This window comes from Pelobates fuscus, chromosome 9, assembly GCF_036172605.1.
Source record: "Pelobates fuscus isolate aPelFus1 chromosome 9, aPelFus1.pri, whole genome shotgun sequence".
NCBI classification, from domain to species: Eukaryota; Metazoa; Chordata; class Amphibia; order Anura; family Pelobatidae; genus Pelobates; species Pelobates fuscus.
Window position 1 is genome coordinate 84,025,099 of NC_086325.1, and position 24,418 is coordinate 84,049,516.

The 24,418-nt window shown below is 38.2% G+C and overlaps 1 protein-coding gene across 2 annotated transcripts in view; it reads right to left on the reverse strand.

Annotated features, from left to right (window-relative positions):
- Nucleotides 1-712: 712 nt before the first annotated feature.
- The window catches only part of SMARCA1 (SWI/SNF related, matrix associated, actin dependent regulator of chromatin, subfamily a, member 1), a 208,483-nt gene continuing 184,777 nt past the window's right edge, over nucleotides 713-24,418 (reverse strand). For both annotated transcript variants that reach the window (XM_063432114.1, XM_063432115.1), the window contains 4 exons: nucleotides 18,626-18,744; nucleotides 15,961-16,173; nucleotides 2,271-2,378; nucleotides 713-987 (listed from right to left, as the gene is read on the reverse strand). In XM_063432114.1, the coding sequence (XP_063288184.1) occupies nucleotides 916-987; nucleotides 2,271-2,378; nucleotides 15,961-16,173; nucleotides 18,626-18,744 (512 nt within the window). In that variant the 3' untranslated portion in view covers nucleotides 713-915. The remainder of the gene's footprint in view (nucleotides 988-2,270; nucleotides 2,379-15,960; nucleotides 16,174-18,625; nucleotides 18,745-24,418) is intronic.

The following is a 24,418-nucleotide window of genomic DNA, read 5'->3' on the forward strand; positions in this document are numbered from 1 at the left end:
TGTGTAACATAATGGAGAATGAGAGAGAAAATGATGAGAGAAGAATATGTAAAAGAATAAAATAATAACTTTACTGCACCCCAAGAAGATTACAGCGGCTTAAACAGACATTCAGAACATGACTTTCTCATTGATTTCTATACTTCATGTTATTTGTGCTGCAACTAAGAAAACACAGTCTAAATATTATTTTTTATACTTTGAGAACATAGTTTTATTGCCATATGGCGACATATAGGTTAAAACATTGTATTAAAATCTATTATAAACATCATGTTAATGTACTTTATTAAAACAATATATGCAAGAAATATATATATATTTTTTTTTTCTGTACCACCATTTGGAAATCACTTAGATAGGTTAAAACCACTACATGGAATAAGTCGCAAAATACTGAGAACTGCATATACGCATAATATGAATCACTAGATGTGAATTCTATTGAAGAGATAGTAAAGCAATGTTATGCAAAGGGAAAAGGCCCAATATATGCATATGCTCATATGACTAATTGTAAACTTACAATACTAATAATAAATGATATTGGATTTCTATCATGAATAAAGTGCATAACAAGATGGTAACATTTGTCAGATTTATATTTTACTCAGAAGCAGCAACGGCCAGTATAAAACATACAAAAGCTAAAACCTCTTGCATTGGCTTAAAACCCAGGACTGGTCAAAGTTCTTGGAAACATGAAATTCACAAAATACAATACAAGTAAATATCGGGATGCATAAAATAGAATATTATTACAACATTTTTCAGGTTAATAAAGCAACATTGTAAAATATAATAATACGTCTTATATAGGACAGTGTTATAAATGCAGACATTTTCAACATATTTGCGTAGGCATTTAAAATGGCAGTTTCTGTACCCAGCGATCAGCAAATACAAGCTTTTAACTTAAGACTTGGCCTTCTTAGCATCTTTTTTTGAGCAACTGTCCGTGGCTGGTTCTGCTTTTCTTTTACATGACTGGAAAGGTAAAAAACAAAACAAAAAAAAACACTTAGTTTCTTAGGGTTTGTAGAATAGCCCTGAAACTATTTATAAATGCATACAACACCATCATGCACAGGTTACAAGGACTTTGCATTTAACACCAGATCATTTACTCTGACACTTCTTCTGCACACATGGGTCGGTATCACTCCCTTTCTCATCTGATTCACAAAAGCCCCCTCCCTTACATTCTATATACCAGTAGTTCTTAAAGCCTGTGTGGCTAACAAAAATTGAGTCTTCATGCTATTTTAGTGCCCCCCATGGTTTGAACAGGCATGTCATATTCATGCCACAAGCAATTGCCTTCCCATGTTTATTTAAAACTGCACGTTATGCAACAGCCATGAGTCAGGCTATAACTGCATTTTACTAAGAAAACACTAATGGAATTTATAGGACCAATTTCATTACAATTAAATTGTTATGGTGCAAGGAATCCCCGGGCACCGTCTCACCTTAAAATCTGCAAGCTGCCATGCGATCGCTCTGCCCCTACACTTTCTCTTAATGTCCAAGAATTCTATCAGGCAGCCTTGGATCTAGTGCCGCTGACAGCCCTCTTTCCCCGACATAGACTTTCAGTCTATGCTAGGGAACTGACCAATCAATGCTGGAGCCATAGGCACAATTGCACATGCACACATGATCACAGCTGTCCAATGCTTTTCAAAGTGCTGTAGTATGAAGATAGTGTAGGAATCAGCAGTAAAAAGGGTGGCTAGGGATATGGCGGATATGGCTCCCGTGTCACTGAAGGGGTTAAAACCACTTCAGCCACTTACCTTAATCCAGCGCCGGGCTCCATCGGCGCTGGTGACCTCTCCTCCCCCGCCGATGTCAGCTCCCGAGTGGAGCGGAATGCGCATGCGCGGCAAGTGCCGTGCACGATTTCAAACTGTCTATAGGAAAGCACGTTGGATGCGAATTTTGCATCCAGCGTCGCAGATGCGCCTCTAGCGGCTGTCAGGAAGACAGCCACTAGAGCAGTGATGGCGAACCTACGGCCCTTTCTGTGGGCACGCGGCCATAGGTTCGTCATTAATGCAGAGTAGGCACCTGCCTGCCCGAAACAGCAGGCGCCTACTCTGCTTCCGGGTCGGGAGGACTGGGGGAGGGATTACACCATATAGCTAACTTACACCATATAGCTAACTTGTGGAGCAAAATATATATACATGGCAAAAATATAACCCAAAAAGTAATTTCTTAATCACCAAAGCTATATTAGTAATGGTTTGATAAAAGATATTTACAGATGGTTTTGATGTGCGTTTCTTTTTTTCTGCTTTCTCTTTTTCCTCAATCTCCAAATTTTCTTTCTCTATTAGAGATATAAGGGTATTGCAGCGTCTTTGCAGCTCCTGTTTAAAAATACATTAAAAAAGCACCAAGAGCAGTAACTCAATACATAGGCAAAACATTTCTGATATAGAGCACATGCTCGTTTAAAATAATTATTGTGATTATAATAAGAAATACATTTGAAGGAAACAATTCCACATAACCGCTACAGCTTTTTGAACTTTTGGAAGAGTCCATTTTGTATTCAAATATGTATATCACATGGTTTTATGTTGGCTTGTCCTAATTATGTTTTACCATTGCAAATATTTCATAAGGTGTCCCAAGCTTAGACGGTGGGTTGTAGGGTGCCAGAGATTTCCCTTATTTTTTGCCAAACTTGTGAGACTTGTGAGACTCCCATGAAGTTACTAAACCATTATCACTACAATAAACCGATTAAAGTGATTAAAGTGCTTCTGAGTCTCCTTTTAATTGTCTGTGAAAGGCATTCAAGTAGTAGATTATATTTCAGATTGTGCCTGAATTTAATATTTTGACAAATATTGTAATATTTTTTTATATGCTGATGGATTTTTGTATAATATATATATATATATATATATATCATTTTCAAAGCTTACACAAAAATATAAAATTGGGGCCTTAGTGTGATTAATTAAATTTCTATATTCTTTAAATGCATTTTTTTAATCTAGAGCACACTCTTTAGACAAATAAAAAATACTACTTTGGAATATTCTTGAAGTGGCATCTACTAATGCAAGTATATTGAAACCGTTGTATTATAAAAACGTTCCCTATGTTTGTCTAATTACCAGAGGTTATGGTGACTGGCTTAATAAAACTGCATGTGAGGGGAAAGAGTAAGAAGTGCAGCAGCTCTGGTAGGATTATAAGATTAAGATAATGTGAAAAGTAAAGATCACTGATGAGCTGTAAAATTGAAATATGGAGAAGTGCACATGTTGACAGCACTAATGAACAGATATTTTTTTTTACTGTTTTATTTCAAATCCAAAAAGACAAACCAGAAACTTGTCTACAAAAGACAGTGTACAAAAAGTTAGTCATTGAATAAAGCCATAACTAGACAAAGAAATATCCAAATTATTTTACTAAGTAGCACCCGATGACCTCAGGAGGGGAACACTAGGATGACCACTACTGTATTTTACAAAAAATGGATTTAATAGTCCCAACCTCTGGGCATAGGTGGGTGCAGATTTAAAGCCCCCATCTGTTGGCCATATTTGTTTCAATTGATCTTTTATAGTAAGGTATGGGGTGGCTCTTTCTAGCAACTGGGCAAGAATGGCTGACCAGTCACTAGTTTATAGCTACAGTGGGCAGCCACTGGCAGTTTAATGATTTGCAGATATAACCCCACAAGCAGCATGGCAAGTGTGGACAGAAGGGAACAGGGCCGGACTGGGGATACAAAGCAGCCCTGGAAAAAAAAAATCTATGCCAGCCCCATAAGTCATTGCGCCATATATTGTCACAATATATATATATATATATATATATATTGCTTTTTCTAATATAATATATTGGTCCTTTCAGAGTAAAACATTTAATTATACAGTAAGCATACTCACATGCAGACACAGACAATCTCACTGACACACACAAGCTCATTGATACACAGCCTCATAGACAAACAATTTCACTAATATACATAAGCTCATTGACATAAAAACACAAGCTCACTCACTAGCAGGCACACACACACACACACATACACATGCAAGAAAGCTCACTAGCAGGCGCACACACACACAGCTTAATGTAGTGGTTCTGGTGTCTATAGCCTGTCCCTGCAGGCTTTTGAATGTAAACACTGACTTTGCAGAGAAAAGGCAGTGTTTACATTGCTTCCTAGTGACACCTCTAGTGACAGACACTCAGACGGTCACTAGAGGCGCTTCCTGTGTCAGTACGGATTGGCTGAGATCATCAAGCTTGATGATCTCAGTCATAGAGGCAGAGACCAGCACGACGTTGGAAAAAAAAAAAAAGGTGAGTAAAACACTATTTTTAAAAACACACACAGACACCACGACTGACACACACACACACACACACCACGACTGACACACACACACACACACACCATGACAGAAAAAAAAACACACACACACCATGACAGACACACACACATACCATGACAGACACACACACCATGATACAGACACACCGTGACACAGACGACACAGACAGACACACAGCATGACACATACAGACACACACACGGCGTAACACAGACAGACACACACACAGCGTAACACAGACAGACAAACACACAGCATGACACAGACAGACACACAGCATGACACAGACAGACACACACACACAGCATGACACAGACACACACACACTGCATGACACAGACAGACACACAGCATGACACAGACACACCGCATGACACAGACAGACACACACACACCGCATGACACAAGACTTATCTTACCTGAGAAACAGTGTCTAGTCATATAAGCTCTTAGTGGATCCAGTCAGTGGTGGTTAGCTCTCTGTTAAGCGATTAGCAGGTATAAAGCTATCTATGTGTTGAATGTGTTCAAGGTCATATTGTGGGATAGTGGACCAACGGACATTTAGAGGCAGAAGGAGGTGGACATAAATTTATATGCAAAGTATTTCAAGACCCTTTGGGCTCAGGTGGCAGGGTCCCTTCAACTGTGTTAGGAGCATCTGCAGTCAGTGGTAATAGCATCTTGAAGGGTACCTTCAGCTTAGTCATAACAGATAAATAAAACATTCATAAAGTTACTATGTACATTAATAAAGCAAAATGTAAAAGATATATCGCCTAGGAGTTTGAGATCCTGGTGGTCTATATCGACCACAACATCTGATGGCATGAATACCTCCATTTATAGTGAATATTGTGATTCACCTGTCGTTCCCAGGTGTTATCTTTGTCCATGGCTCAAGTACCAAGTGGAATGACCTGAATGATAATTATGCCCCTTAATGACGTGTTTCTCTGTCTGAGAAGCAGGCGGTAAATCCTGGGACCACTGGGTGTGAGTCCCCTCCAAAAATCCCGAAGAACCCCTATTCCAACATATGGGAATGAGCTTGGTGATGGGAGTGACCAGTCGGTCATAAAAATTGATCTGGGTGCTTAGTACTGAGTGTCAGGTATGGCCCTCAGAAATGCGCTCATCTACTGTGTACCAGTCACTAGGTACAGCTGGCGAGATAGTATGTGTGCCTCTTAACAGGGACACATTTTCTGTGGTGTTTACCAACAAGTTCTGCAGAAAACGACTCAGATCTGTTCTGGGATGCAATGTGTGAGATCTGCTGTCTCTGTAGCCATTCTATTAAAGGTGTGCCACCAATTAAATCTCACATTAGTTTAAAGGATGTGTGCAATTGGCTTCTATTCCCAATGACTTTGCAGAGCTACTGATAAGTCTTGAAATAAGGTTATTTCCTTTCCTTGGTAGAAGATAGGTCCTTCTATGTGCCTTTTCAGGAAACCCTTTTCTGTTTGGAAATAATAAAAGCAGATTATATCTCTTGTGGGCTCCGTATCTACTCTTCTCACTAGAAACGCCTAGTGCACTCTATCTATATGCCAATGCTGTTACGAAATGGCCGATAGGAGCAGTCTCAAGATGGCCATTATAGTATCTACCTGTCACGTCTAAACATTTGTTATGAAGGAACACAACTGCAGATTTCTTATAGTTTGAATATTTATTATAAAAGTAAAAGGGATTGACTTTAATTCCAATATACAGGTACTGTAGCTTTAATTAGTAAACGATAACTGAAGTCCACAATTATAGGCACTGTAGCTTTAAGTAGTAAACGATAACTGAAGTCCACAATTACAGGCACTGTAGCTTTAAGTAGTAAACGATAACTGAAGTCCACAATTATAGGCACTGTAGCTTTAAGTAGTAAACGATAACTGAAGTCCACAATTACAGGCACTGTAGCTTTAAGTAGTAAACGATAACTGAAGTCCACAATTAAGGGCACTGTAGCTTTAAGTAGTAAACGGTAGTAATTAGCAGACACTGAATCAGAAAGAGTCTCTTAGTAGTGTTAATGAATTAGGTGATAATAAGTTACAATAGCTGTTCCATAGGCTTTAACTGAAGCAAGACAGATGCAGCTAACTGATATAAAGTATGAGTTGAAGTTAGCTGTAACTGGTTTGTTTTATCGAAGGACTTGTTTTATCGAAGGAGACAGGAAATAACAGCTTTGAGATGCAACGCTTATCACAGAGGTTTTACTTAGCTTCCGGCACATAGAACACTGGTTCCCGAGATCTCCTCAGAGGCGGTTATCCTGAATGGAGAGAGTTCAGCTTTAGTCGTGGATGAGGAGAGGTGAAGGGAACTTGAAGTCTTCCAGTCCGGTCCGGTAACAGAGGGCTTTCACGACGATGTTGTAGCCGGTTCGTGAGTACGGAACGTAGTTCAATAATCCAGCGTCGATCAGCTGGTGCGGTCGGATTAAATAAGGAGACCGTGTCATAAAGGGGTGTGGCTAGGCTCCGTGGAACCAGGAAGTAAGAGGATACCATAGTTAAGGCATGACACTACCAGAGGGCGATCCTCCGCTTTTTTAGGAAGACCTCTGAGTCTCCAGTTTCTGCTCTATCAAGTGTTACAATCGATCTCATTAGTGAGGTATGTCTTGACTTCTGATAATTTGTTAAGGATTTTTGTAGTCTCTGTCAGGGGGATACAAGCACGCTTCATGTCGTCTGACCCTACCGGCGATGATAGAGCATGGCGACTCCACTATCCTTTAGCTCCTGCTGTGTGGCGTGGTAGGCCACAAACTTATCTACTTAGCTTTGAATGTTTTTTGAGCTGATTTCTAGGAGTACAATTATTTATGAGTGTATGTTGGCAAAGTGGCTGGAGAGGAGCTCTACACGCACACATCCAGCTTGTCTCGTGATCAGAACACGGCTCCTGAAAGCACTGATTTTAAACTAAACACCAAACCCTTCCAACCGAATGACACAGATATGGTCATTTTGAATGAATTGCAACTGCAATAGGCCTGAGTGAATGTGGGAATAGCCATTTCAGAAAATCCAATGCTTAGTCAATAATCCTGCAAGCTGAAGATATAGCAGTTTGCATCGCAATCTAGTTAAGTCCAGATGCTGCCAGGGCACGCTTTGTATCCTTATGCTATCCGTTTGTTGACTGAGAGTGATGCAAAGAGTAGAATATATAACAATGATTAGACGGGAGCCAATATGGAGCTAAATACAATGCTATGGGTTCTTAAAATGAATTTTATTTCTGTTAAACATAGGGGATAAGTAAACAATTTGAAAAGCGCTCCCCTTTAAAGCTGCAAGAAATAATGGTTGGGGCACAGGTTTAACTTGAAGCAGGACAATGATCCAGGTAAAACACGCAGCTTACCATACTTTGGTGTGAACGCTATTTTACATTGTGTAATGGCAGTCCTAAGTTCTAATCACTCTGTGGCTGCTGGCTTAAGCAAACAAAAAATTGTGTTTAGGCATATGTAACCACTAAAAAGTATAGTGTAAAGAATATTCTGAACCCTAAGCAGTGCATGAAGTCAAATTTGAGCCCTTAGCATTGTGTACAGAAAGTTTGTGCCCTAAATATTTTGTGAAAAGCAAAGCAGGTCTGAGCCCTTAGTATTGCGTCATTGCAGGTCGGAGCCCACAGCATTGCATGATAGCGGGTCTAAGCGCTTTGTATTTAGGTCTAAAAATGTAGTATTGGTTTATGACAGGTCTGAACAATGAGGTCGAACCTGTAGCATTTTGTGATAGCAGGCCTTTGCCCTCAGCACTGTATGAGTGCAGCCCCCTAGCATTATATATTGGATAGTCTGTACAATCACTATTGTGTGATGGCAGGACTAAGTACCGGGTATAGAGAGGTAGCAAATCTGAGTCCTTATCAATTTTTAAAGACAGGTGTGAGCAGCCATTATTGCAACAATACAAAGACGACTTAAGGACACAACATAAACAGATTATACCAACCAGTTTATGTACATAAAGAGAAGAAAAACACATTTAGTAAACTGGGAAATAAGGTAAGTAAGATAAAGCACATTACTGCTTATGTGTCCAATCTACATCTTAAAAACAAGTGTATGAAAACATTACTTGTAGTTTTTGCACAATTGTTGTGCAATAATACATTCTGATTATTTTAGAGGACTCTGTTGGATCATTTTTAATGCACAAAAATTTTAGAAGGATCACATATTGGGGAAGAGACGGGGAAAAAAATCAAAGTTGAGAGGATTGCACATATTTATTAGGACACAGTGACATCTAGTGGTTAAAACAAACACATATTTGAAAACAGAAAGCTTGAATTTAACTGTTAAAAAAAATGTACCTAGCTATTTATGCTATTATTATACGGGATGTGTTCTATTTTATTTTTATTTTTTTAAATGAAACCTAAATGCAGAAAAGAAAAACAGTGAAAAGCAAAATTTTTTCATACTACAATGAACAATTGGAGGAATCAGCAGGTAAAAGCAAAATAAGTAATAATCAAAACATTGCTGACATTTTATAAGAAAAAAATACGTTGAAAGCAAATTAAACATATTACTTGGAGGCATCTTGAATTAATCAGCTAATATTTAAAGAATTAGCCAGTTTGGTGGAAGCTTGATGGGGAGACATCATGTCTGACTATATTTCCATTTTAACTGTGTATTTTGATACCCTGCTACTTAAGGATCATAGTAAAAGCTGATATGCTTCCAGGCACAGAGGCAGACATGCAATGCATGTAATATCATTAGCTTACAGGATTAATTCAGTTAACTGATGCATTTTCCATTTTCAGCCCTGTAAAGGCTGGTGATATTTTCCTATGAAATGAGAGCTGGAAACGTAATTTCATTTGTTCCTGTAAACACCTTTTAAGTCAATTCTGGTGATAGATGACATGTTCTAAAGATGCATTTTTGTTCTTGCAACAAATATCCTAAATCTTTAAGGCTGTGTATAAACGGAATAAATCTGCAGATAATATAGGTGCTAACTGACTTTGAAAACAAAACATAGCACATATTTTGTTTTAAAAGTTTCTATATATAAATACAAGTTTAGGGATCTGCCTGTCTCGGGTATATCGTTTAATCTCTAGCACTCCATATTCTAACATGCAAGATCATAAAGTTTATAGTTAAGATATTTTCAGTTACAGAATAATTCAGAATCCTCTAACACAGCGTTTCCCAGTTGGTGTTCTGCGGAACCCGAGGGTTCTGGAAGAACAAAATAGGGGTTCCGCTGCATTTCGTCACATCCAAGATGGCCGCCACTACCTGCTGTGCCGGGGAGGTCAGAAACAGCAGATATCGCGCAACCGCGATGTCCTGAGCGCGATTTTACGCCTGCCCTGCCGTCAGCATGCCGTGCCATCAGAGCCCGCCCTAGCATCTGCCCTGCCATCAGCCAGCCACTTAGCTCGGCCATCCCGCCTAGCCGTCAGCCATTTTCTATCACTCGTGGTAGAGGAGTGATAGAGAGTCGTCTGATAGTTAAAGCTCTGTTATTGTAATAGAAAGCTCTGTTAGGTAGGGACATTGAAAGGTTCTGTTAGGTAGGGACATTGAAAGGCTCTGTCAGGGGCATTGATAGACTCTGTCAGGGGCACTGTGTCAGGGCTTACCTTAGTTCACGCTCACCCTTGCAAATAAACACAGACCAAGGTGACCAGATAAGGAACCACCTGGCTTGAGAGTCCGTGCAGGATATTGCTCCAAGTCGCAGTACAGGCAAGGACACAAGTAGGAGAATCATCGAGGATAAGCTAAAAGTCAGAGGGTGCCAGAAGTCAGGATAAACGAGGGTAAGCCAAAGTCAGAGGATGCCAGAGGTTAGGACACACGATAAGAATAAGCCAAGGTCAGGAGCCGACTGGAGAACACTGGATCACGAACACAAACACAGGAACCAGAGTCAATGAACTGACACTGCCCTCAGGAAGGGGCAGTGTCTTATACCTGGCTAATTGGGCATCCGTTTCAGGGCTGAGATTGATAGGAGCAGCCCCAGGTAAAATCCAGCCCCCCAGTGCTGCAGACAAGGCAAGGGTAAACATAATACAAAAATAAGAACTGATGTGTGGCCCAGAGGCAAGATAGCAGGACTGCGCTACAGAAGGACCACAGTTCAAATCCTCTGTCTTGCACTTGAGAAACAGCCATGGCTGTCTGGATGGCACAGTGTGAATTGTGACACATTAAAAGGCTCTGTCAGGGGTATTGAATGACTCTGTGAGGGGCAAAAAACTGTTAACTGTATTTTTCAAAGCTTTTTCTAACTCAAAAATCCTGCTTTAGTTCAGTTCTTTCTAAGAGCGTTATCAAAATCAGCATCCTCTTCAGTCAGGTTGTGAGATCTGTATTTTTCAAAGTTTTTTTATTTTTTTTCACCAATAACCATGAATTTGGAAAGCTGGTTAAAGCAGGGAACTCTTCAGAGAAATATTATTACTACTTCTACCTGTACGGCACTTATAGAAACTGAGAAAGAAGATACAATGAAAAATTCAGAAAACATGCCCGAAATAGTTGTATCTACTGGTCTTCAAATAGCAGAGACAAGTGACAAGTCAAAAAAAATAAATAAGAAAAGCACACAATGCTAGCCAATCTTCTTCTCAAACAAATACAATATGATAATAGATACTTGTCATTTGGATTCACAAGTGCCATGTAGATTGTCCTGAAGCACAATGCGTACTTTGCAATAAAATATTGCCAAACAGTTCATCAGCAAATTATATCAGAATTTTGAGCAAAACCATGCAGAGTACAAAGATAAAGACATAGACTTTATGAGCAGAAAAATTTCCAAAATACTAATGAAAAAGCCACATAGGCTTCTTACAGAGTGAGTTACCGCATAGCACTTGCAGGATAAGCACACACAATTGGGGAATCACTAATAAAACCATGTGCAAAATAAATAGTGTCATGTATTTTAAGTGAGAAGTTGATTAAAAAAACAGAAGCTGTGCCATTTTCCAACAACACTGTTTTGCGCCGTATTCATGGCTGATGACATCCACACTGAACTAATTTCTCGACTGCATTAATGTGATGGGTACTCACTGCAATTAGACCAGTCCACAGATATTGCAGGACCTTCAATTGTGTTGGTATTTGTTACATATAATTTTGACAAACAGATTGAAGAAGACTTGCTTCTGTGTTAAACTTTGAAAACTCCCACTGGTGGGAACATCTTTAACTGTATCCAGAAGTTCATGAACACACACAGTATAAATTGAGACAAATGTGTAGATGTGTGCAGTGATGGTGCCAAAGCAATGGTTGGGAAAGTGGCAGGAGCTGTGACACAAATAAGAAATGTAGCAAAAAACAGCACCAGTTCTCACGGTGTTCTTTACAGACATGCACTGGTAGCTAAAAATATTTCAATCTCACTTAAAACTTTGCTAGATGAATCGGTCCAGATTATTAATTTTATAAAAAGTCGACCATTATAGTCACGACTATTTAAAATTATATGTGAAGATATGGGTAGTCACCACTCTGCTCTGCTTTTGCATTCAGAAGTCCGTTGGCTATCACGATAAAGTCCTTGTTACTATGTTTGAATTGCATCAAGAGTTGTTTGCATATTTCCAGGATCATAAATTTGGATTATCTGATTGATTAACAAAGACTCTGTGGTTACCAAAAGTAGCATATCTTGCAGACATATTCACAACATTAAATGACGTATGTTTATCACTCCAAGGAAAAAACACTAATGTTTTTAATGCAAGAGATACAATCATGTGGGACAGGGGGAAAGGCAAGAAAAGGTGGACCAAAAATGGTGTTAAAGGGTTGCGTGGAACTAAGCCTGGCAATAAATTGTCATTATCACAATGCCTAGAGCAAATGCCCCATGTAGCATTAATGTACCATATTGGCACAAACAATGAACAATAAATCTTTCCTGGGTCTCATTTAGTTAAATGTAATCTAGACAGAGGTCATGTTGCTTATTTACCTAAGAAGACAATATGGTCACAGGGGATCTACTGTTTGGGCACGCCAGCTGTACACAAATCTGTACGTAAAGATTGACCCAGAAATAGTCTGATGATCTAAGTTGCTTCGTACAGATATATACACATATAACATAAACTGCTCTGCTGAAATTGAAATATTGATTACATGCACAGAAGAAGAACAGTGACATTAAATGTAGCGATAAAGATTACTGGAATGCACTGTGCTGCATCAATATAGACTGGTGATATGTTTTGTCAATCTTTAATGGGGCACTTTTTAAATATATGAACACAAAGCTAATCTCAACATGGGTAGAACAGAAAGTATAGACAGAAAGAATAAGTCTGATTTATAGAAAAAAGAGGATCAGTATTCTGAACCAGGAAGTATGACAATCTCAACTAGAAGCAATGAGCAATAATAATAATTAAGAGACCAATTTCTAGTCCTGTGCTCATAAGGAATTACAAATCTTATTTAAAAAAAAAAAATGTTTCTGAGCTAATGTCTGGTTAATTGTGAAATCACCTTGATGCTTTAAGGAGAAAACCAATTGTGTATTAAGGAGAAAACCAGCGGAGGCTTGGGGCAGCACCAATTCTGTTTTTATGTGAGGAAAAACGTTTATTTGCAGTAGTTTAGAAACACTAACATTCTTTTTCTGAGAAAACATTATTGTCTCTTTAATTCTGTAATAGGTAATCTGTTTGGAGAAGCTTACTTGAGAGGATCTAGGCATGTCACAAAAACAGGGTCTGGTTTGAAATCTGCCCTGTTTTAGCAGGTTTTGCACATGCCTAGTGTCCTTTAACCCCTTAAGGACACATGACGGAAATATTCTGTCATGATTCCCTTTTATTCCAGGCGTTGTGTCCTTAAGGGGTTAAAGGACCACTATAGTGCCAGGAAAACAAACTAGTTTTCCTGGCACTATAGTGTTAATAGGTTCCCCCCACCGTCATGGCCCCCCTCCCGCCAGGTTCAAGAGGGGTTAAAAAAAATAAATAAATAAATAAATAAAAAAATAAATAAATATATATATATATATATATATATATATATATATATATATATATATCCAGGGAAGCCCATAGAATGGGACTTTTCTGACACATAGCAGATAGGATGCAATGAGACTGGTAGCATTTTTAATATTACTATTACACCACAATACTACATCTCCCGTCACTCTCTTTCTTTCCATTCCCCATCTATCACATTTCATCTCCTTGCTGCTCTCCTTAATCAAACCATCTAGATATGTGTAATATCTTAAAATTATTTCCTTCTTTGGGGTGATAAAACATCAATTCAAATGCCCCCCAAAACAAGGACAGAAGGTGAACTTGTGGCAATAATGGCAACTGATAATGTAGATTTAGTTGCTGTTACTGAGACATGGTATAATGAGAAAAATAACTGCGACATAGCAATACCATAAATTTATATTAAAAAAAACAGGGAAAGCAAGAAAGGGGCAGGGGTGGCCCTATATGTGAAAGATAGCATAAAATCTAGCCTAATAAAAGTTAGTGAGGCGAACATAGAATCCGTTTGGGTTACGTTAGAATTTGGTAATCACACAGTAACTCATGTAGGTGTGATTTATAGGTCCCCAAGACAAATAGAAGAGTTAGATAATCTACTAGTTGAGGAAATAGCTAAAATGACAATGAAGGGGGAAGTTATTATCATGGGTGACTTTAATCTTCCTGATGTGAATTGGAAACCAAAATAGCTGCGTGTGCCAGGACCACACATATTCTAAACTCCCTACTGGGATTGTCTCTAAAACAAGTCATTGAGGAGCCAACTCGTAAAGAGGCCATACTAGATTTAGTGTTAACAAATGGAGATTTGGTATCAGATATTACTGTAGGTGAAAGTTTAGGATCCAGTGATCATCAGTCAGTGTGGTTTAATATAAGAACAGTGACTGAGTCACACCACACAAAAACAAAAGTTTTAGACTTTAAAAAAACAGACTTTTCTAAAATTAGAATATGTGTAAAGGAGTCATTATCAGCCTGGAGCAATTTAAATGGAGTCCAAGAGAAATGGGATTCTTTAAAAGTTGCACTGCTAAAGGCAACAGAAAATTACATTAGGTTTGTCAGTAAAAGCAAAAAATTCAACCCATATTCCATATTCCCTCTTCAGTCATGGTTATTTACCCCTGTATATTCCTTACTCTCACAGTCAAACACTCTTTATCTTCCTGATCACAATCAATGTCCTGCCCATCTGATGCAGCGGGAATGGGAAGGCAATAGAGTGTATAGTTCATATTCTGGTGTATTGCTATTGGAAAGGGATACAGCGCACTGTTAGATGGAAGTAGTGACCAAGCCTGTGCAGCTGAACATTCACAGCCATCTACCAATGCCTTGAGATTGTCACAGAAGGAAGTCATATCTTTGTACAGAGCTGCCCACAGTTGACTGCAGGCCACTCGCTGGACAACATTGATCTAAGAGAATAATCCCCTTTAAATTGAAGAGATAGCTCAAGGTAACTGCTATATATTAAACACTAATAAAAGAATAATATATATTTCCAGGTTAAGTACTTTTGTACATTATTATTATTATTATTATTAGTATTATTATTATTATCACTATCTTCTACCCTTCTTATCATAAAAAACTCCCTACCACATTATCACACACTGTTTTACCGTTACCTTTCACCCATCCACCATCATCTGCAATACATTCTTTTTCAGTATTTGTCCGTACTCCAAACACGTACCCTTTTCAGCTGTCCAAATGATTGCCCTAGCATACTACCAGGGTAAGTACAGCAGGCTACCATAGTTATAGTGCTTGGAGCGTTCCTTTAATTGTTTACACTTTAAATATGCACATAAATGTATTGCCTGGTTTCAGCTTCATAAACTGCTATTATTGTTAATATTCCCAGTGTAGCAATTTAGCAACAAGATGTTGCTAACCTTCCCTAAGTATAACTACATATGCCATTTTCCAAAAGCTCAGTGCAGTGTACGAGACAGCTAGTTTATATTTCTGCCAATGTTAAATAAAAAATAAATACATTTAAAAAAAATGAAATGTTCTCGCTTTGCATCATGTTTTGATGTGAAGCTCCACAATAATACTAAGTGTCAAGAAACTGCCTAGGCAATTACAGTACATTCATTATAGATGCTGAAAATTAGATCTTTCATATTTAATTATTTCCTGTCAGTCATAATCTTTACCATTTGTTCCCTTAACTGGGCTAAAAATATCTTGAAGTCATTTTAGGAAAATAGAAATAATGAGATGTTTGAGAGCAACGCTAGAGCATGTTTTGTCCGTTTACCTGTACAGCATGTGATTTTTAGTCTGTTATTTAAAATCTACAACCAGAGGTTGAGTGTGTATTGTTAGTCAAGCCCTAGACACATATTTTTAGCTGTAATGTATGTCTTTCTAGTTTTTGATAAATAGCAGGTGTCAAATATAATTATATATATATTAGTGTCTATAAACAAGTTGGGCTCTTGTCAAAACCAGCCATTATTTACAATTCTGTACCGTACAAAGAATACAACAACAAAGGAGTCTCAGCAGAAATGGTTCTTACCATGGCAGTTCTTGACTTGATGAACCAATCAAACCTGAACTGTGGAGCATTTCGAACACATTGTCGTAACTCTTCATAAACATTTTCTTTGTCAAATCCCATTTTATGTAGCATACATATCAAGAACCGATCTTCTTCTTCCGTGTAGTTTTTGCCTTTGTTGGTTCCATATTGTATCCTTAGCTGGTGAAAGGGAGCCTTGTACCTTGCAATCTAAAAAAAAACAAAAAAAAAAAACAGATGCATCAGTAATCACTATTTTCTCTCCATAAACATTTCTTTGTCAAATTCATCACATGCAGCTTAAATATCAAGAATCTATTTTATGATTTAACTTAATTCATCACACTGGCTCAAAAACATGAAGCCAGGGATGCATTAATATCTCAGCGCTTGTATTGTATGCACAAAATTCACCCCTACCACTCCCACATCCCCATACAAACTATTTTATGGCTTACTCAATGATTTGAAGGATGCGCAAAACAGTCAGAACATTCACTCACACCCTCCGCAAATAAAAAACAAATGCAATTTCCATGTAACAAAATGAAAGTGGATCTCTAAAAACAATTTATTGTAAACTACTGAATGTAATGTCTTGGCTAGGATTAGTCCCAGCCAATCGTAGCATTGCCTTGCAAATCTGACACAAATTGCTGAAATTGATGTATCCTCCTGTGAGATGTGCCGTGATTAGATAGCACTGACCTCGGAGAGAATTTGCAGGGAAGAGCAAGTACTATACCCAGTGAAATTGAATATAATAAACTGTCTGCACTAAATTATCTTAAAGGGACACTATAGTCACCAAAACACCAAAACAACATTAGCCTAATGAAGCCGTTTTGGTGCATAGTTCATACCCTTGCAGTCTCTGCCATTTAGAAGTTAAATCATTTTGTTTATACAGCCCTAGTCACACCTCCCTGCATGTGACTTACACAGCATCCCTAAACACTTCCTGTAAAGAGAGATCTAATGTTTACACCTCCTTTATTGATAATTCGGTTTCATTTAGATTGCCTTATCTCCTGCTCTGTTAATAGCTCGCTAGACCTTTCAGGAGTGTCCTGTATGTGATTTAAGTTCATTTACAGAGCAGGAGAAACTTTTAAAGTATGTTTGCATCTGATTGAAAACGAAAACATTTTTGTCATGCAGGCTGAGTCAGTCACAGTCAGGGGAGGTGTGGCTAGGGCTGCATAAACAAAGTGATTTAACTCCTAAATGGCAGAGAATTGAGCAGGGAAACTTCAGAGGCATGATCTATACACCCAAACTGCTTCATTAAGCTAAAGTTGTTTTGGTGAATATAGTGGCCCTTTAAGTTAGAACCTGAACCTGAGTTCATTCCCATTGCTTGAATGTGAAACTAAGTGAAACAAAACATTTTTTTATGCTATTGACATCATTTAATTCTGCACATTGTATGTTTATCCCCTCATTATATGCATACTGGAAAACTGCTGATATTTTGAGGGAAGGTTAAAAACTTTACAATCTCTAACCACAGTTTTAGCTTTTTTTAGCACGGTTTTCTTACTATTTAGTTTCCAGTATTTTTACAGTTGGAGATATTGAGGGAGGTAATTAAGTTTAGGCTGCCCTTGCCATCACAAAGCTCAAGGCTCCTTAAAAAACCATCAGCTGCACCGTGATAAAAGCTCATTGATATATACACAGATACACACATTCATACACTGCAACACACCCTCAAAAATACATACAGTTACACAAAGACACAGACATATACCTATATGCAAATTAATGTCAGACACACATAGATCTTTAACTTCTTTGCTCTTTAGTGTTCACAGTCACAGTCATATCCCATCACCATCCGTCAGCTAGCCAAAGCCTCCTCCCTTCCCATTCTCCTCTTCTAAACTTTCAGGCTGGATGGGGAGGCCATCATGATTTCAATTTTATCATTTTGTGTCTAGGATGGCTAAAAGGAAGTGGCATCAGTATAAGGCATATAGGACATTTGTGGCTGAAATTATGTTCAGACTAGTATGGTTAGCTGGGAGGACACACTAAGTGATTGACGCATGGGTGCAAATGAAGGACACTGATCTCGACTGTTGGGATTCCTCGTGAACCTATACAACCAATAGTGAATGATACATCTGAGTGTAAAATTTTTTTTACAGAACTCCAACATGTTTTGCATATTTACAATCAAACCTAAATAAGGGTTTAGATGTGGAGTAACAACAGAGTAAATACATGCTAAAGAAGAGAAACATTGGATAAACATTGTATATGACTCTAGATAGAACCTTAAAATGATGTTGGGAAAAAACATGTACCAGAAGTAGAATTATGCTCACGTTAAATTCCAGACAAGGTGCTCCAACAGTCAAATAAGCAAACTTAATATAAATATAGAAGATTCATAACTGAGCACACAAGTGGTAACCATACAGGGCTACAACGAAGTTTTGGCACATACAATAACCAATTTCAATCTGAAAAAGGCTCTTATATGAACAAGCAGTAACCCTGTGGTATGAAACAATATTTTTGCTTACCATCAATGTTCTAAGTGGTGACTTTTCTATATGGCAATCAAATAGATGTTTCTCAACAGACATTGTAGTTAACTAACATGCTGTACATGTCTAAATGAACACAAACAATTGAAATATATATAATGTACTTTAGCATCCAGGGCTTTCTTGATACTGATTCGTCTTTGAATCCTTGATTCTCCTCGTTCAATTTGCGCCATGATCTTCTCAATGTCCTGTAGTTCATTGCATCTTTCCCAGAACACAACTGCAAAAAGATAAATGGATCATTGTGAACTACAACTTCCTTTTAACAAACAGTATCTATCTACCTACCAACCTATCTATCTACCTACCTATCTTTCTAGTTATGGGGTTTGCGTATGGAGTATGAATGTGTATGTATGCCAACAATTTCTTTAAGGTGTGCAGCTGCAATTTAAAATACATCAAACTCTGAAGAGAGACTATAGACACAATAAAGTTTACATTTTGTGAAGTCCAGTAATTATCTCACAAGATATACTTCTTGTTTCAGTATATTACTAAGCTATTTGTTTGCACTGGGTACAATTAACTTATGCAATTAAGACATTCCATGACTAACCAAGGGACAGTTCAAATTGGGCAAAGGGGAACAGTGCCTAGCCCTGTTGCATAAGGAAGATCAGACACAAACATGTTAACACTCAATGTGAATTCTATAATGAAGATGGTATGAGCTAAATTGATATGATTTAATGGATTGGTAAAAAAGTATAAATCATTCAGGCATGCATTGGGTAAAAATAAAACAGTGAGGTACACTGATCAGCCCCAACATTAAAACCATGGACAGGTTAAGTGAATAACATTCATTATATTGCTACAATTGCACCTGTCATAGGGTTGGATATAGATATATGCGAGAAGATCTGAGTGACCTTGATAAGGGACAAATAGTGATGGCTAGACAACTGGGCAAAAACATCTCCAAAATGGCAAGTTTTGTGGGATGTTCCCGGTCTGCAGTGGTTAGTAGCTACAAAGAGTGGAACAAAGGCTAGCCTGTGTGGTCCGATCACACAGAAGAGCTACTGTAGCTCAGATTTCTGAAAAACATAATGCTGGCCATGATAGAAAGGTGTCAGAACACACCGTGCATCACAATTTGCTGCGTATGGGACTGCATAGTTGCAGGCTGGTCAGAGTGTCCATGATGACCCCTGCCCACCACCGATAGTGCCTTTAATGGGGATGTGTGCATCAGAACTGGACCATGGAGCATTAGAAGAAGGTTGCCTGGTCTGATATTATTTTTCTTTTACATCAGGTGAATAGCTGGGTATGTGTGCATTGTTGACTGGAGAAGATTTGGCAGCAGGATGCACTGTGGGAAGAAAGTAGGCAGGCAGAGGAAGTGCTATGCACTGGTCAATGTTCTGCTGGGAAACCTTGGTTCCTGGCATTCATGTGGATGTTATTTTGATATATACCACCCACCTAGAGATTGTGGCAGACCACATAAACCCATTCATGGCAATGGTGTTCCCTGATGGCAGTGGCCTCTTTTAGGAGGATAATGCACCTTGCCATACTGCAAAAATTGTTCAGGAATGGTATGGGTAATGTGACAAGGAGTCCAAGGTGTTGCTTTGGCTTCCAAAGTCCCCAGATATCCAACCTATTAAGCATCTGTGGGGTGTGCTGGAACAACATAAACAATCCATCGAGGCCCCACCTCGCAACCAGCATAACTTAAAGGCTCTGCTGCTAATGCTTTGGTGTGAGATACCATAGGGCATGTTCAGAGGTCTTGTGTAGTACATGCCTCAATGCATCAGAGTTGTTTTTGAGGGGGACCTGCACAGTTGAATATGCAGTGCAATGCTGAGTACCAGATTTAAAGAAAGAATTTGCAGAACTAGAAAAAGTGCTAACGCTACGAAGTTAATAATGGTAATGGAAACAATTAGTTTTAAAGGAAGGCTATAACATTTGTGTTTGTATCCTTTAGAAATCTCAGATGGTGTTATTCAAATATATATAGCACTATTCAAATATATATAGGGTCAGTACAAACCGCTGGGGCTAACCTGTTCGTTAGCAGGAATATACAACAGACTAGAGGTCACCCATTGAGACTGAAAGAAAGGCATTTTCTAATTACAGCAGTGGAAAGGGTCTTTTACAGTAAAGATGTGGAACTCTCTATCAAAAGAGATTGTCTTGTAAAATCATTTGTGTTTGTATGAAAGAGACCTTGATGGTTGTTTGGAAAAACTAAATGTTCATGACTATAATTAGCATGGATAAAATAGACACAAATGGGTCAGCGCTAATAACTAAATACAAGATAAAAAGAAGGCAGCAACCCTTAAAGGGAATCCCTCTCACCCTTTAAAAAGACGTGGATAGATCAAAGACAGAAGGAAGGGCTGTGCCACAGACCAAACAACAATATAATAACAATCTTCAAAGATAAAACCAAAATAAAATATTGTACAGAATTAAAATATGGAGAATGTACAGTCCATAAGTTCTCACATAAAAGATGCCTCTACTAAGAGGGGAGGAAGCAGCTATAGCCATAAGATGAGATGTGAGGTAGCCTTGGACTCCGAGGATTATAGCCTTTTCAAATAGTTTGGATATCCACATAAAAGATCAACGAGAAAACCAGTAGTGCAATATGTCAAATCTGGTCGACAAAAGTGTAGGAAAATAGCGGTATTACACTCACATTACACAGAGCTATGGCCAGCTCTAGCTTGAATGGTGTACAGTGGTACAATCCCCACTTATAGGATTTGATGGAAAACAGCCTCGCCAATGGGAGGCTGCAGGATATCCGGAAAAGGTAGAAACAGTGCTCTCAATAATAAAACTATTATGTACAAAAACTTATTTTTCAGTAATACTCACAAGTGTGGAGCAGACTTCTGCTCTCTGCTGACAACGTTGGTGGTATGATCCCTACCTAGGATTTTTTTGAGTAGGATAATAAAATGCCAGGAAATAAAAATATATATATTTTTTTAAAAAAGGTAATTGGCACAAACAACAGTTGTAGTGACCAAATAACCTTTCTTAGTAAAATAACACAAAAATATTAGTATTCAAACGCGTTTCGCTAGCTGTCTTTTTTAATGGATTAAAAATATACATCCTGGCTTATAGAGTATATATAGGTAAAAGGTACTTTAAATTTGGCGCCAAAATTGCATAGATAACTATCCAGCCAATCACAATACAGCAATCATTAGTGCAATACAAATATAGGACTAGAGTTTACACAAGTAAAATACTGTAGTTGAGAAATCAGTATGTATAAAACGGTTAGAACGAGGGTTCTATTAAAAGATATAAGCTTTTTAATTTAAACACGTGACACGCGTTCTATTCATATGGCCACTATGCCTCATGGGAGTTGTAGTTGGCAACAGTGCCCTGTGTAGTTCGTGATGCTGGCACGTCGATCGCATTTGCCAGCATCACGGAGGAGATCTATATTTGCAGAGGGGGAAGTAAGAGCCAAAATCAAAATTAAAATAAATCCCCAAAGAAATATAAATAATGATTAATATCGCGGCGGCCATCTTGGCAGGGAAGAAAAAAGGATAAAATAGTGGTGGCGGCCATATTGGGTGAGGAAATAATTAAATAACAGAACGGTCTGTGCAGGGATGGACATATGAGGGTATATAAAAGTGAGTGAAGCCTCTCCCTAACATATAAGGGTGGGGAGAAGGGTTAAATAACTCCCCAAGAGTGGATACATATCGGTTACAGTCGGCCACGGTGGCCATTTTGGAGGGTAATGGCGGTGGCCATATTGGGAGGGGAAGGGAAAAATAATATAAATAAATTAGCATGCATGTGGGCTGTTGATCCAGGGAGAAATATATTTATGGAATCAAGTCATGAAATATTTTACCCTTTTTGTGGCATAACTGGCCTTTGATTCAATTTGGGGTGGGTGGTGGTGGGGGGCTTGCCTACTTTTTAATCAACAGGATAAAAATAAAAATATGCGCTTTAAAATTTGAACTCAGTGGACTTGAGTCTTTTTTCGACTACTATGTAACTATGCATTCTCTAGCCAGGTTCAAAGTACAATGACTGACATGGAGCTATTATTTTTCATTTGTTAACATTTGTTAAATATGTAACAAGTAAATCTATTATTCAAAAAAGAGGTGTGTGGAAATTCCTCTTTAAGGTAGAGATGATATTTGGTAATGGCACATGGAATGAAATATGGCAGTATCCAGAGGGATGGTTAAAAATGGCAAAATAGATTAAATAAAGCAAATTGGGATACCATAACATGGAATTCAAACCACCAATAACAATGCATTAACCATGCATAGGTTATGGTGCAAGGAGGTTCCCAGTAACCATCTTCCTGGAATAGTTGGTTAATAACTACAGCAATCTGCAAACATCTTTGCATCTGAACGCCTACTCCCTTGGTGATAACAGATATCACTGAAGGAAGCTATGCTATACAAACCAACACCTCCCCTGACAGGCTCTTTTACAGATTACTGCTTAGCTTAATTGTTTTAAATTATTTTTAATGCATTATTTATATAATGCGTTAAAAAAGTTTGTCACCTTCATTGCAGAGTGTATCTTTAATTCTCTGCCATTTATGAGTTAAAATACTTTTATATCTGTTTATGCAGCTCTATACACACCCCCACTGGCTGTGATGCCACAGCCAGCATGAAAAACTGGTTTAATTTACAATCATATCTTACTTGAGAAATGTCTGTCTACTGCACTGTAATTAGAACTGTAATCACACACAAGGCTCCTGCAGGCTCTAACAGACTATTAACAGAGCAGAAGATAATACATTTTAATTTCAACAGATTGTGTAATAAAGGAAGTTTAAATATTAGATCTCTCTTTGCATGAAGTGTTTAGGAAGTCTGTGTAAGTTACATGCAGGGAGGTGTGACTAGAACTGCATAAACAAAGTGATTTAACTTGTAAATGGCAGAGAATTGAGCAGTGAGACTGGGGGCATGATCTGTACACCAAAACTGCTTCATTAAGATAATGTTTAATAATTTTGTTGCCAATAGAATCCCTTTAAATATCAGCACTTTTGGATCCCACCATCAGCAATAGCAAGATCATAAAAAAGAAAAACAGACTCATAAGTAAGACAAAGTATCAAAACATTTAATAAATAAACAAGGGAATAAATGTACAAAAAATAACTGATTAAAACAATTCTGTATTCCCTTACATATAGGGGCAATGCAGGAGGGAAATAGAAAGATATTTCAAAATACAGAGTGGGTACGGCTTAAACAACAGCTGCTGGCAACACCTTCACCCAAATTATGCTTCTGCGAAGTCTAAGATGTCTAGCCTATAGTGTTTGTTATTTTGAATTCTTTATTTTTCGTGCTTTGTTAGGCATATTGGCATAAACATAGTGGTACAATGATAAGACATTTCATTTTGTATACATCGTAATACCCAATGTGTAGGTAAGACATTAACAGGATGCTTGTCAGCACAATTTTTCATAGCGAACAGGTAAGGTTACAAACCCGGGGTAGGTGTGTTTGTCGCAGGTGTGGCAAAACTTGTGGCTTCCCCTGGGATCAGGGCCGGATTAAGAGCCCAGTGGGCCTGGTGCTGACAATTATGATGGGCCTAATTACAGAATCTTATCGACCAAAAACACTAAAAGAGTCATACCTCCCAAGCATCATGTATCTGATGGAGATGGTGTTTGAGGGAAACTCAAAGGATGCAGCTATAAGAAAACACATACTCTATGCTAATCTCTTTATCTAATTTATGCTTTCATCTTTTAAGTAAATCCATACTGTGGCGAAACCAACCTCGTCACTGGGCATTGGAGAAGCCTGTTTGCCAGCCTCCTGCCTGACTATGGCCCCTGGGAGATTTGGCCTTAAAATACAGTATTTGGGCAT